Here is a 14,570-nt window from a genome sequence, read left to right as displayed (position 1 = left end):
ATAATAATTCTTCACTCTTGAAACTACTTATTAGGGGGTGGAGAGAATATCCCTCACATACTACTTATTAAATAGTTTTCAAGGTTATAGGCGAGTTGTTGTCAATGATAAAATAATCATCTGAAATAAATATATAACAAAGAATATTCTAATGAATATAATGTAAAATATCAATTAAAATAATTTGCTTTTTTTATTTATAATGTTTAACTTGTAAATCACTTGAGTGTGAGGAAAAACATATTTTTCAAGTGATAATGATTATTTTTATTTTGGGAAAAAACTTAAATTACCAATATGTTTTATAAATTAATATAAGCAAATTGCAACACTGCTGTTTTTGATTTAGTAGTTATTTTATTTTTACGATAATTATAGTAGATTATGTAATATTACAGATTATTTATTCTAATATATAAATTATTATATAGTATAGTCAATGTAGATATTCAGAAAAATCAAAATATTTAATACATTTTTAAAAACATACATCATCTACAAAAATTTCTGACATTACTATTGTATCTACTAGTATTGTACTAGTGTAAAGATCAATTATATAGTTAATTACTGTTCTATAATTTTTAATACAACAAAATAGTAATTTAAAATACTTTTTAATTTTATTTCATTATTTTCTATGTTATAAATGTATATGTTAAGTATAATAAAATTTAAATTTCATGCCAAATTATACCAGACTGACACATTCTTAAAATTAGTTTCATTTTTGGAATTGGGCGTAATCATTTAAATTAGTACAAGGTTTTTTCTCCCGCCCTTTGTACTGAGAACAAAATAATAAAATAGAATTACATACAAAAATTCAAGTAATCAGGTTTACAATATACAATATACAATAATTAAATAAGCAAAAACACTGACCGACCGAACAGTGACGACCTGGTGCTGGTCCCATAATAGTAAATGTAAATATTGTTTTTAAATATGTTTTTACACAAACTGAAAGAAAGCAAAAATAATAATAATAATAATAATAATCACCACTTATACCTGGTAAAAATACTAAATAATCAAATATTATGCAAAAAAGATAAGCAACAAATCATTACAACTAGTCAATGCCAGATTAAACTACAAAGTGAAAAGAATTGAAAGTACTCTTACGGCACAGAATGACAATAGTACCCTCTGAAATAAAATTCAAGAAAAAATTTATAAAAATGAGAGAGAAAATAAAACATATTTAACATATTAATGAAAGAAGTAAGAAATTGGGTATAATTAATCATGCATATAAAGTTATTGAAAATGAATTTAAATAGTCAATACAATACCTTCGTGCACTCTGTAATTTTTATACATGAAATATTCTTAAATTTCATTACAATTTTTAATTTGTAATGAAAGATCTCAATAACACATATGAGTCCAATAATTCATCTTTATAGAAGACAAAGCTTCAGAATGCATTTTTAATTTAATTGTATGAATTTTTAATCTAAAGTATTAGTAAATATATATATATTTAGCCAAATTAAATTATGGAAATATTAAACTATTCATTTCTTGCCAATTGTTCATTATTGACTTTGATCGAATGTAAAATTAAATAAAATATTTACGAAGTTTAAAATCTTGAATAATTAACGAAGAATTTTAATTAGCTGCGTTTTATAATTAATTTGTTTTGTTAATTGTAAATCAGGTAAAATAAGTTATATAAATTAAATATTTTAGTGTAGATATATCATACTAATTTTTGCTACAGAAAAGTCAATATAAGTTAATTGTTTTGTAGATTAAATATATTTGTGTCTATGGCCAAGATGATAATTATTTCTGATGCTGTGTCTATTCTAATTATTAATTATTGACCTTTCTTCAGGATGAAATCAGTTATAAAATTGCATTTTAAATCATTCAAAAATTTGTATACTGTATAGATTGGTCTCAGTTTCAAATAGTTTAACTGTGTCTTCTTTAGAATATAAAAAGTCAATAAATCCCCTTAGGATGATTTAGAAATCTTTATTATTTTTTTATTTCTTGTTTAAGTATATTTGAAACTCTTGGCTTCACTTTCAAAAGCTACAATTTTTAGAATTTAGGAACATAGAACTTACAGAATAACTAATGAATGTTGAGCGTTCTAGAACATTTTTTAATATCTAGAGCAGATTTAACTGTATTCTAATGGTTATTATAGCAACGGCGGTTTGCTTATTTCTTCAGCGGCAGATGTTCCCAAGTTGTAAAAATTAAAACATTTGAAAACAAAACCCGAGAGCTTCAAACCTGCTTTCATAAAGAATAAGAAAAACCTTTATAATTGTTTTTAAACACTTTAATTAACTTTTCTGAACAACTTAATTCATTAATGAACAAGGAAAAATGTCACTATAACTAGTAAATTCACCTATAAGAATGATAAATGATATGATATTTACTAAAGTGAAACTAAATGAAATAAGTACCGTGGTATCTTGTACTTCAAACTTAATTCATTCCAGGAGGCTGTTGGAAGTCAGTCCAAATCAGTTTTTTCCACTAGAAATAATGGTAAGTGAATTAATCCATTCCCAGACCCTTAACAGTACACACTATGTAAATTTAAAACAGCAAGTACACATAATTTAAGGTAAAAATAACACAATTAAATGCATTAATAATGAATTAAAACATGAAAACCATCAATAAGATACATAAATTCTGTATAATAAAATGAAAACTGCGTTTATTGGTAGCATGTCTTGGACTTTGGCATCTTAACATAGATGTGTGATTTAATTATAACAGTTGTGAAATTTAACATATAGATTTTAGTGAGATTTTATTCTTTGTTCAGAATCTTACTTTAAACTTTTTACTTCACATTTTGTTTGAATAAAATCGAGTTGTAATGTCTTTGGATAAAAAGCATATCAGGCATAAAATGCTTTATGTTTTTCAAAAAGAATATAATGCCACAAGCAGTAAAAACAATTGTAATGTATTATGGGAAAGATGTTCCTGAACTTTGAACATGTCAAACATGATTTAAAAGTTCTGTTCGGGAAATTTTTAATTGAAGGATACAAAACGGGCACCCAAAAGCTATCGACAAAGAAAAATTACAGGAAGAAATTGTTAAAAATTGATGAATAATATACAATACAGTATATATAACCAAACACACCAAAAATAAAGCGAAAAAAGCACTGCATACTTACACGCGTAACATGAGATAAGTTGGACATGCAACATGGTTACATTTATGCTTCAAACAATTTTTTTTCGACGTGCACGCTGTTCGAACTTCAAAGCAGCATTCAAACTCGGAGACAAATTTTTGTTGAATTTTGCATTAGAACTCTGAAGCGTTTGAAGTATGAGGTACCACTGTACAATATTTTATTGAAGAGGAATTTAATGTACATCACAAAATTTTAAATATCATCTCTGGTAGATGTATCATTTTTATTTTCCTGAAAATTATTATTAGCTGAACTCAACACAGTTTTAAAGTTATTCTGATTAGTTGTCTAAAATTCTTTACAGTTCTTTCAGGCCAGCAGTTTAATGTAGAAGAAAGAAAATTACATCATTTTGAATGTCACTAGATGTGATAATCATTCGTTAAAAACAAAGAAAGTAATAATTTATTAATCTTAAGTTTAAAATAGATATTTAAAAAAGCACTAAAATACGTAGATCGTTATGTCATTGCAGCAATATAGACTTTATGGTCTATATTGCTGCAATGTTTATAATATCTTCGTGTGTTACTGTTTCAGAGTAGAACACCTGCTCTTTCTTGCTGGTAGTAATCATGTCCTCATACTCCTGGGAAAGGTAAACTCCAAGCACTGTTTGTTCTTACTGTTTTTGTTTTCTGTGTAGACAAAAGAGAAAAACAGTAAGAACAAAAAGAATGAATAATGTGTGTGTGTGTGTGTGTTTTTTTTTTTTTTTTTTAATGGTTCCAAAATCCCTATGATAGGTATTTTGGAACCATTAAAAGAAAGGAAGTTATTATACCATTATTTCCTGTTATTAGATATAAATAATTTTATGAGGGAAGTAATGGTATAACGTTTAAATTGCCTGTAAAGTTAATAAAAAGCATGCAAATGTGAGATTTTTATTTTGATTCTGAAAAAAAGGTGACATTTTTTAATGGGATTCAGTATTTTTTTTTAATATTAGCATTGAGAAACATGCACATTTTATTTGGAGTTTAGTAAGTTTACCCTTCATGATAAATATAACAATGGCCAGTATTTTCCTTGAGGTTGTAGATTTCAAAAACATGTACCATTATTATCTGTAGTAAAACACTTCAGGTATGTGGTGTAGTGGTAAAGTTTACACAAAGTCAAAGCAGAGAGCTGATGCATCTGGGTTTCCTTCACACAGTTTGGTAACTGCTTGTTGTTCGTTGTAAAATATATTTGAATGTCTTTTATGAATTATTAACTAAGCAGCGGCAACATTTAGATTTTTATCCTTAAGCATTGCTTAAGGGCACATAGTTGCAATCCCCTTCCAAATAAACCTCACAAGTAACAATAAAAACAGAACAGTAAAACTGTAAAACTAATTATTGGTAATGTACAGTACCTGAGCTTGCTACATGACAATTTATATTTGTGATCATCCAGACAAAATAGCTGCTCAACATAATTTAAAATTGTTTGATATGTGCCAAAAAATGATGGGATGTTTGTAGAGTCACATGAATGGGATATAGATACAACTTTTATTTTGATGAGTATATGGATTAATATGGACAGACACAAAATTTGATTGTATTAAGTCATTGAAATTTTTATATGCAATAAGCTGATCACTCTTTTTTGTAATTGAGAAAATGTTCACATTCTGAACAGACCTTTGCTTCCAAATCTTATGTTGAAATTTTTATTGAAAAGCTTCAAATGAAACACATATTTAGTAACCTTTACCAGTTCAGGGTATTTTTTGGCAAACAAACTGTCTTATCTTAACATTCAAAAAGCTTACTAAATATTTTACAGTTCTGGAAGCATAATGTAAAGTTTTTTATTGGAAAGGATTCAATATGTCTTTTTTTTAATAAGAGAACAGTTTCAGTGTGGGTCATAAACCTCTTTCTGCTCTGATATCACTAAGTGGTCTAGGATATGTTGTTTGTTTAGACTATTCCCATAGTGGGTTCATAATATTATATTATTCCCTTGTGGGGGTCATAAAATTACATGCTAAATGTGTTTTTTTATTGTGATAACATGCTTGTTTTTGATAACATTATGTTTGCTATTACACTTTCCCTAACTATCTTTTGGAGATTTTCCGATAAAAGAACAGTTAAACATTGAACTTGAATGTTTGATATGGCATGAGAGTTCAAAAATACTTATTTGTAGACAGGAACACAGACACTTTCTTTCATCACAAAATGAAAAAAATTATTTGCTTTTGGTTTGAATTGAGCTCCATTTTTTGCTGATATCTTTGCACAGGTTTATCATCTGTTAACCTGATCTGTTAATTATCCTGTTCATTTTTTTGCTTCCCATCATATAATTTCATTGCTAGCTCTTCGTGAAAAAATTTTTCACGAAGAGACATTTACAATAACAATTTTTATTTGTAACTTTTGCCTCATTGTGTTTACTTACTGTATTGATGTCAGATGACACCTAGTTGAGCCATCTTTGTCTTTTGTTTCTTCTGTGAGTGAAGGTTAGCTTTGTGTTTCTTCCTCTGCAAAGCAGGTTTATCATTTTCACTCCATGAATCACTAATTGTATCACTTGTTAACCCATACACTCAACACAAATTAGATCCAGTCTCAAAACTGGAATGAAAACTAAAATATAGGTCATCAACAGCTGTTGCCATCTAGAAAGTGTATTGCAACTAAGGGGAAAAACAATACAAATGCAAGACAGATAGTGTTTTTGTGCTCGTTTATTTATTTTCTGAATGATATTTAATGTAAAAAAGTATTTAAAATATAGAGTCACACTTTATTTATAATTTCATTAACCAAATATTTATGATAATTTATTGTAATTTGAGAAATCTTGTTTTATGACTTTACATAAAATGTTAAATAATGACACAGGAAAATTTTAATATAGTATTCTAGGTAAATACAGGTCTGATTTTAATTTTTTTTAATGAAATTGTTTATTGAATAAATTTTTTCAGTGTTTAATAAATCAATAAAAGTTAATAATTTATATAAATATGTAGATTTTGAGACTGCTACATTAGATGAATTACAGTTAATCATTTTGGTGGAATTACTTTTTTTTTTTAAAACTCTTTCCGCCCTGTGAGCACTAAGAGTGCCTCTTTTTGCAAGTCTATTATGCCAGGCCCACATTGGGGTGGCCGAGTGGTGAAGGGGACCCGACACATCCAGATGGACCATCCCCGAAAAATTCCCGGGGATTTTTCGACCCGTCCGGATTCGATCCCAGGTCCCCCAGAGCGTTAGGCTGCCACCTTGACCGCTCGGCCATCCGGCCAATTGGTGGAATTACTGTTAACACACAAGTATAAACAAAATTTGTGATTTCGTTTTCATAGTTTTAACACCAAGGCTTACATGCTAATACTAAGTTCACTAAATAAAGAACAAAGATCTGAAATTAAAACATTTAACTTGTAGAGAGTAAAAATAATCCCGTAATAGTATCCCACGTAAAATTAGCCCCACCCACCAGTTCAATAGAACTGGGCCATTTTAAACAACAAAGTGTTGGTTATGAAAGTTGCTATAATGTTTTCTGAATGTTTTCAAAGATTACAATTATTTACTCAATTGGCAAATGGACCTGTTTTGCAGAAGCAAAAACTTTTGAAAAAATTGTCAAAAATAAAATTATTGTATTGTTATATTAATTTATGAAGGAATTTTTAGATTCCTCAAATATTCAGTATAGATAAATTTTATAATTATATTATCAAATTTTTTTTCTTTTCAGATACTATCAGGTATCTTTCACTTCATGATAATAAGTATATCAGATATTTTCCTGGACATACTAAAAAGTAAGTATTAAATTATTCTTTGGCATAAGGTACAGTACTTTTATTACTAATGATTGTGAGTAAAAATATATTAATATGTTTATTATTGAAATATTATTATTAATTTTTTTAATTTACATTACAAACAAGTTTGGAATGTAAATTATTCTGTTTATAATTGATCGTATACAAATATTTTTTTGAATATTTAAAATCAACTTTTTTACTCAGATCAATTTGATTTCTTATTTGTTCTAGTTTCTAAGCAAGAAATAAATATAATCAAAAATGATAATAATAATAATAATTTAATTTTAGAGTTGTTACATTATGCATGTCACCAGTAGATGACACTTTTCTTTCCGGATCTTTGGATAAAACAATGAGGTTATGGGATTTGAGATCTCCAAATTGTCAGGTTTGTAATATTTAATTTTTGAATATAAGAATCCTTTTGTGGCAAATGCATAAAATCTAGGAAAAGATTTTTATAAAAGATCAGAAAAATAAATAAATTTTACGTTTATAGGGTTTAATGCATTTAACTGGAAGACCTGTGGCAAATTTTGATCCGGAAGGGCTTATATTTGCAGTCGGTGTTAATTCCGAAGCTATTAAATTATACGATTTGAGATCTTTTGATAAAGTATGTAGAATTTTCTTGATATTATTTAAAATTTTAATTACTTGCATTAAATATTTATTTAAATCGTTTATAGGGTCCATTTAATACATTCCGTTTACCTCAAGACAAAGATTGTGACTGGACAGGACTTAAATTTGGCCCTGACGGAAAAACAATTCTGATTTACACAAATGGACAAATTTTACATTTAATCGATGCATTTCATGGAACTCCACTTCAAACATTTATGGTAGGTATTTATATTGTTAAGAGGTTACTTTGATTATGAAAAAATTTGATATTAAGGAAATTTTTTGATTAATTCTTATAAAAATCATTGAAAAATATTTCATTTTTAAATATCAAAATTATATGTATAATAAAATGAAAAAATGCAATGTTGACTACTAAAGACACTCCAATAAACTGTAATAATTGCATTAACCGCTTTAATTTCTAATGTTTTTGCCATACTGAAGTAAAGTATAGCCAAAAACATTAGAAATTAAAGTGGTTACTAAAATAAACCTTAACAATTGCATTATATTTATATGTACAATCATTTCTAAAAAATTATATAGAGTAAAATCTACTTAAACTGGAATCACACTACCAAATTTTTCCCCATTTGTACAGGTTTTAATAATATGTATATATTTAAAATTTTTTTAACTTTAACAGATGTCACAGTTACATTCATTTTATAGTATAAATAAATTTTTTTATTGTATTTGTTATATTTATTTGGTATTGCATTTATATTATTTTTATAGTAAAATCACTTTTATTACAGAAACATTTTATTACTATATAACTAGGTTTAATGTAAATTAATCCAAAATGATTAAAAGTAAAGATGGGAGTATTCAAATGCAGAATTGAGAATTGTTTGATTGCAAGAGGTTCTTGCTCTTCAAGAATTCGTGCTAGAATACTCACTAATACTAAGACTTCTTGGACGTGATCCTAATGAACTTGTGTGACAGTGAATAAACCAATTTTGAGAACCAAGAACTAGTGTTGGAAATTCTGATTGTATTATAGTAACACAGAGACCAAGTTAACCACAAATTAACTAGTCTGTGATCTGACTTTTCGAGGAATTTTAATCCTCTAATTAATCAGTAACTTCAGTCTCTGTAATTAATAACAATGTTAATCAACTTGTTCTCAAATACTCGATACTAATTAGATACTATTTTGTATTCCTTCAAAAAGAAAATTAGCAACCTTGTGTTGTTTTATTCTCATTATTTTCAATGAATTACATTTGTTACTTGTTCTTGAGAATCAGTTCTTCTCTGAAACTCATTCAGATCTTGAAATCTTCTCCTTGATTCTTGAAAATTGATTTTACCCTTGTTAATAACACTAAAGACTAATTTTAACAAAAACTGTATGTATAGTATCACATGACCTTTGTTTCTCTGTAAAGGTTCAAACTCATTCTCAGAAATAGTTTGTCATGCTCTGATCATTATACCTAGAGACAATTTTATTTATTTATACACAAATGTAGTCTTAATTTAATCCGAATAAAGCAAAAAAAAAAACTATGTTTTTTGTATCCAAAACCCTTATTTATTTCCATGTTAGACTGATTTCTGACTTATAACTTAGTAAAATTTAACTTAGAAAGTTGTTCCATTCCAAAGTTTTTCTATTTAGGCAGATTTCTGTTTTATTCAAGTTCTGTTTTAGACAGGTTTTATTGTATATACATATACAAATGTTATTATACAGTGAAACCTGCGTAAACCAGACTTGCACAGTACCGAATATTTTTTCTGATTGGCAGGTTTCCGTCTTGGACAGGTGTTACTGTATATATACATGTATTTGGAAAATTATGACTCATTGAATAAATTATTTATAAATATGGTAGTATTTTTTTAAATCAGTCAAATACAAAAGATAACTACAGGATGTCCCGAAATATGTACTCACTTTTTGACCGACCATTACTAATGTATTAAGTTTTGATTTAGGTGTTTAGTGACATAGATACAAGTCTAATAAGTTAAATAAAGTTTTTTTTTTTAAAATTAAAGAAAATTCAATGACATTATAGAAAACATTAGTCTTTTCTCCTAGTAAACTCCTAGTCTCTTCACTGATAAAGATTGAGTACATTTTTTTCAGGTATAGATTTGTAGATGATATAGTTATAAATTGATTAAATAGGAAAAAAATATATACAGACTGATTGTTTCAGTAACTTTGTGAAAGAAGTTCGTAAATGGCTAATTCGTAAGAAAAATAAACAAAGTAGTAGTATTTATTAATTTTAATTTATTTAATATATATATAGAATAATTGACGTAATGCGATCCTACTGTAAATATTTCCTTTTTGCAGTTTTGTATTTGGCAGCACTATTCAGTGACTTTTGAAACATATTAGAATCGTGTGCGTCAACAAAGTTTATCATTCTGACTGTTTATTGAAAATAATGAAGTATTTTCAATTTCATTTAACTTTATTACTGTTTATATAACAGCTTGAAATTGTATCAGAGATTAACAAAGAAAACTGATTAATATTTACACCTTAATGAGTTGTTCCTTTGTTTGTAGCTAACAGAATGCATAGTACTTAGTTTACAGTCTTTAATTTAGAATGTGGAATTTGTTAAATTTTTGTATACTGAGACTAGGGATAAAGATTCTCATGTTGTATTTCACAGTTTAATTAATAAAATCTGATTAATATCTGGTACACTCTTCTATGTTCATTCTAATTTTAAATATATATTTATGTTTCCAACAAATTTGTATCAACTGTTAAAACAGAGTTAAAGTAAAAAATAATATTTTTTTTTATTAAAAATGCTACAACTTTACACTATTGTGTTTTGTGCTAATATCCATTGGAGATTAGGATTTTGTTTTACTCCAAACTTCCTCTTAATTTTTAAGTTTGTATCTATCATTTTAGAGTAAATGATCATTTTTTCAAAAACAAAAAAAATCTTATAAAGCTGAATTAAAATGAAATACGTAATTTATTATAATACAAATCCCTTTTCATCATTTTGTATGAATTTTGTAATAGAAATGAATCACTTCAGAAGTTGTTTATTAATCAGCTCATATTCTTCCTAGTTTATGTAAATGCTATATTTGTTTGTTTATGTATATTCATATACACTCTCGAGCGTAACAGATTATAAACTCGACAAACATAAATTATTTTTAATAGCTAAATTTTTTTCATCTTATTATATCATTTCTATAAATAAGTTAGTTATTACATTAATAAATTAACATTTATGCAAATAAAATATTTTATATATAATAATTTAATTTTGTATTTTTTTACCTCTTTAAATCTAATATAATCTGTCATTTTAATAAAAACAAAATAAAAATTTTTTAAAAAATGCATCACGTAGGTTATCATAATTTGTTATATTGAAATGGTGTTATTTATTTATAGGGACACATAAACAATAAGGGATTATCTCTGGAAGCATCTTATACACCAGACTCTCAATTTGTAATAAGTGGTAAGTTATTATTTCTTATAATTTGAAAATAATCTTCAAGAATAAGAATATTTTTACTAAATTGTCTAATGAGGCATTAATCAACTTGTGGTCTGTGATGACAGGACAGGTGGTCTACAGGCAGACTTAAACTAATAAAGATTAAAACTTTGTTCAAAGATGATTCACTTTTAATAGTTATTTCCAGTTTAATTAATTATGTTTCTATATGTATTCAAAACATACTTTTAGAATTATTATATTATAAATGTGCAGTATGTCACAAATGATATTACCCATATAGGTTTAAAAAAATTAAATCTCCATAACTTAGTTGTCTGTAGAATTTTTTCAGACATTTTACAGATCCTTTAAAAAGGTTGAGAAATGCTGGTCTAATATAACTTGACTTTTATAGTACAATGTGTCGTGAAATAAAATACAGTCGACACCCGGATAACTTGACACTCGACACTCGTCAGTTAAAAAATTGACTACATTGGTCCCAGCTGACTTACGTAGGCATTAATGTTATTAATGTTAAAAAAACCTCGGTTTACTCGACATCGTTTAACTCGTCACCACTGGATAAATCAACATACTTTTTCTGTTTCACACTTTTTAGAATTCTGATAAGTCGACTCCCCTCCTGAAAAAATGAGTTCACACCGTACAATAAGCTGTGTGGTGTGAACTCATTTTTTCAGGGAGGGGAGTCGACTTATCAGAGTTCTAAAAAGTGTGAAACAGAAAAAGTATGTTGATTTATCCAGTGGTGACGAGTTAAACGATGTCGAGTAAACCGAGGTTTTTTAACATTAATAACATTATTGCCTATGTAAGTCGGCTGGGACCACAGAAAACCGAATAATTAACCTACGGTGTCGACTTATGTGGAATCGACTATACTATATTTTGTAGACAAATAATAATAAACAGTAATTAAAATTTAAAATATACATTTAATTTCATTTCACCAACTTTTGTGTTAATGACTTATTCTAAGCAAATACACCAACAACTGCCGTAAATGATCAAGCTAAATTTTGGATAAATGATTAGTGCCAAATTTATTTCTAATCTATAGAGTTAGGCATTAGGTGCCATCTCTTATTAAAATTAATAATTATAATATTTAATTAATTAATTTAGATTAAACTGAAAGAAAATGAAATTGTATGTTTGTATATATATACCTTGCCGGGGTTGCGATGGCCAACTGAGTGCTTTGAGTGGATGTTTCTGGCCATGGGCATGGATGTGTCCCCAGTCGGCATATGGTTATATCTTAGTCTTATATATGCTGGAAGAGGAGATTGGACCAAAGGTCCGGGTAGCGTAACTGGCAACGTGTCCGCACGGTAAGCGGGAGCACGGTTCAAGTCCCGCTTCGGGCCGATTCTTTTCTTCCAGTTTAATCTAAATTAATTAATTAAATATTATAATTATTAATTTTAATAAGAGATGGTGCCTAATGCCTAACTCTAGTGCCAAATTTATTTCTAATCTATAATCATTTATCCAAAACTTAGCCCGATCATTTATGGCAGTCATTGGTGTATTTGCTTACGATATCGGGTTTCGTTTGATGTATGTTTGACTTATTCTAAACATATATAAATAAAGTTATCTTAGCAACAGCATCGAACTGAATTATAATTATTTTGAATTATCATATGTTTTGTTCAATACACAAATTTGTGTATTCTATTTGAATTCAAATCTATGAATTCCATCACAAGTTCTAGCCCACCATTGGCCAAATGGAGAAAACTACCGAGCACTGGTAGTCGTGGTACCGTGCCAACAGACTGGTCATGTATTGGTTTTATTCATGTTAGTAACACTTAAATAGGGGCCAATTTCCCATAAAAGTATCCTTCTGGGAGGCAACCCACTTCCGCAGATTACCCGTGTGTTGTGTCACCTTAAAATAAATCAATATAAGTTCTATATGACATATCCTGAAGATGGTTGATTAGATTACCAAAAATGTTAGATAGTTTAAACAATAATTTTTGCTGGTAAATGTTAAAAGGTAGTTAAAATATCAACAATTCTTTCATTTTAATCGTAATTAATAATAATTCTTTAATTTAAATTGGTAATTAAGTCCATTTTTAATATTTATGAAAACTTTAGTAACAGTTTTTAAATTATTTGTATATAAAAATGAAAATCTGAAATTGAAATTTCAAGAAGTGTTTGTTTCCTACCAACATAGTTATTAAACTTTAGACTATATTTACTAAATTAACTTTAGTAAATATAGATAGAAAATTTTCATGTTTCTTTTTCTATTGGAATTAGCAAGTTATTGTTGTTTATAATTATATTATTGTAAAATACTTTGCTGGTAAGAACATTAAATTTTGTATTTAATAATATATAACTTAGTGGCATTTTCTTAAAATATGTAATTTCATTGCAAGATAACCATAAAATACAACTTTTAACTAATTAATTTAACTACAGTATATTCTACAACACTAATATTTTGTTAAATACATCTTATAATAAAAAGTTAGCACTTATAAAACTAACAAATACCTTTAATTTTTTTAAAAGTAATATTCTATTACACTCAAACCTGTTTTTGTGTGATTTTTTGTTTGCGGTATATGAATTTCAATCAAATTGGTATACTGCACAAAACACATTGCACGTATAAAAAATTGCAGAAAAAAGACCGCACAAAAACAGGTTTGAGTGTATAATGTCTTTATCAGATAATTGAATGCAAAAATATAATAAAATATTAATTTATAAAAATTGAGGTAGTTTTTATTAAATTTATTTATTAACACAATATTGTTTAAAAATGATTATTTAGGTTCTACCGACGGACGTATTCACGTGTGGAATACGGAAACCGGAATTAAAACGGCTCTGTTAAATTGCGATCATACAGGTCCCGTGCAATGCATTCAGTTTAATCCAAAGTATATGATGCTGGCATCTGCATGTACAAATATGGTATGTTTATTATAATTGTAATAAATATATTGCATCAATTCTTTTTTCATTATTTAAAAAGACTTTTTTTGTTTGTTTGTTTTTCTCTAGGCTTTTTGGCTTCCTACAATTGAAGAAGTCTTCTAAATTTTACATCACAGAAAATTTCATCACAAGCAAAATGAATTTTATACAAAAATGGATGAACTGGTTTAGGAAAGACTTTTATTTTTACAAAAATTCATTGATATGTACATAATTGTCATTTGTGAAGTATCAGTTCTTTAATAATTATATTTCACATTTGTTATCATAATTCTTCCATTTGAATATCATCGTCAATGCACAATATTATTTGGAATTCATTACAATCACGTACGTACGTTGTATTTAAAAGCCGCCCTCGCTTACGTTCGAGATATCGGAGAGCAAGGTCGGCCCACGTGTTTAACGATAAGATTTAACAATCGAAAGTTTTAATCTTCGAGTATTAAAATTATTTGAAAAAATTGAATTCAATAAATTATTTTCCTACGA

At 27.4% G+C, this 14,570-nt stretch overlaps 1 protein-coding gene across 1 annotated transcript in view; it reads left to right on the top strand.

Annotated features, from left to right (window-relative positions):
* The window catches only part of Wdr82 (WD repeat domain 82), a 24,465-nt gene extending 9,895 nt beyond the window's left edge, over positions 1–14,570 (top strand). Inside the window, exons 3-9 of the mRNA XM_067278251.1 lie at positions 6,921–6,987; positions 7,285–7,384; positions 7,496–7,612; positions 7,686–7,841; positions 11,030–11,099; positions 13,912–14,054; positions 14,145–14,570. Coding sequence (XP_067134352.1) covers positions 6,921–6,987; positions 7,285–7,384; positions 7,496–7,612; positions 7,686–7,841; positions 11,030–11,099; positions 13,912–14,054; positions 14,145–14,180 — 689 coding nt within the window. The 3' untranslated portion in view covers positions 14,181–14,570. The remainder of the gene's footprint in view (positions 1–6,920; positions 6,988–7,284; positions 7,385–7,495; positions 7,613–7,685; positions 7,842–11,029; positions 11,100–13,911; positions 14,055–14,144) is intronic.

Source organism: Centruroides vittatus, unplaced genomic scaffold (genome assembly GCF_030686945.1).
Source record: "Centruroides vittatus isolate TY-2023 unplaced genomic scaffold, ASM3068694v2 contig_799, whole genome shotgun sequence".
NCBI lineage: Eukaryota > Metazoa > Arthropoda > Arachnida > Scorpiones > Buthidae > Centruroides > Centruroides vittatus.
The sequence above is the reverse complement of the archived record's forward strand: the minus strand, read 5'-3'. Positions and strand labels throughout refer to the sequence as shown.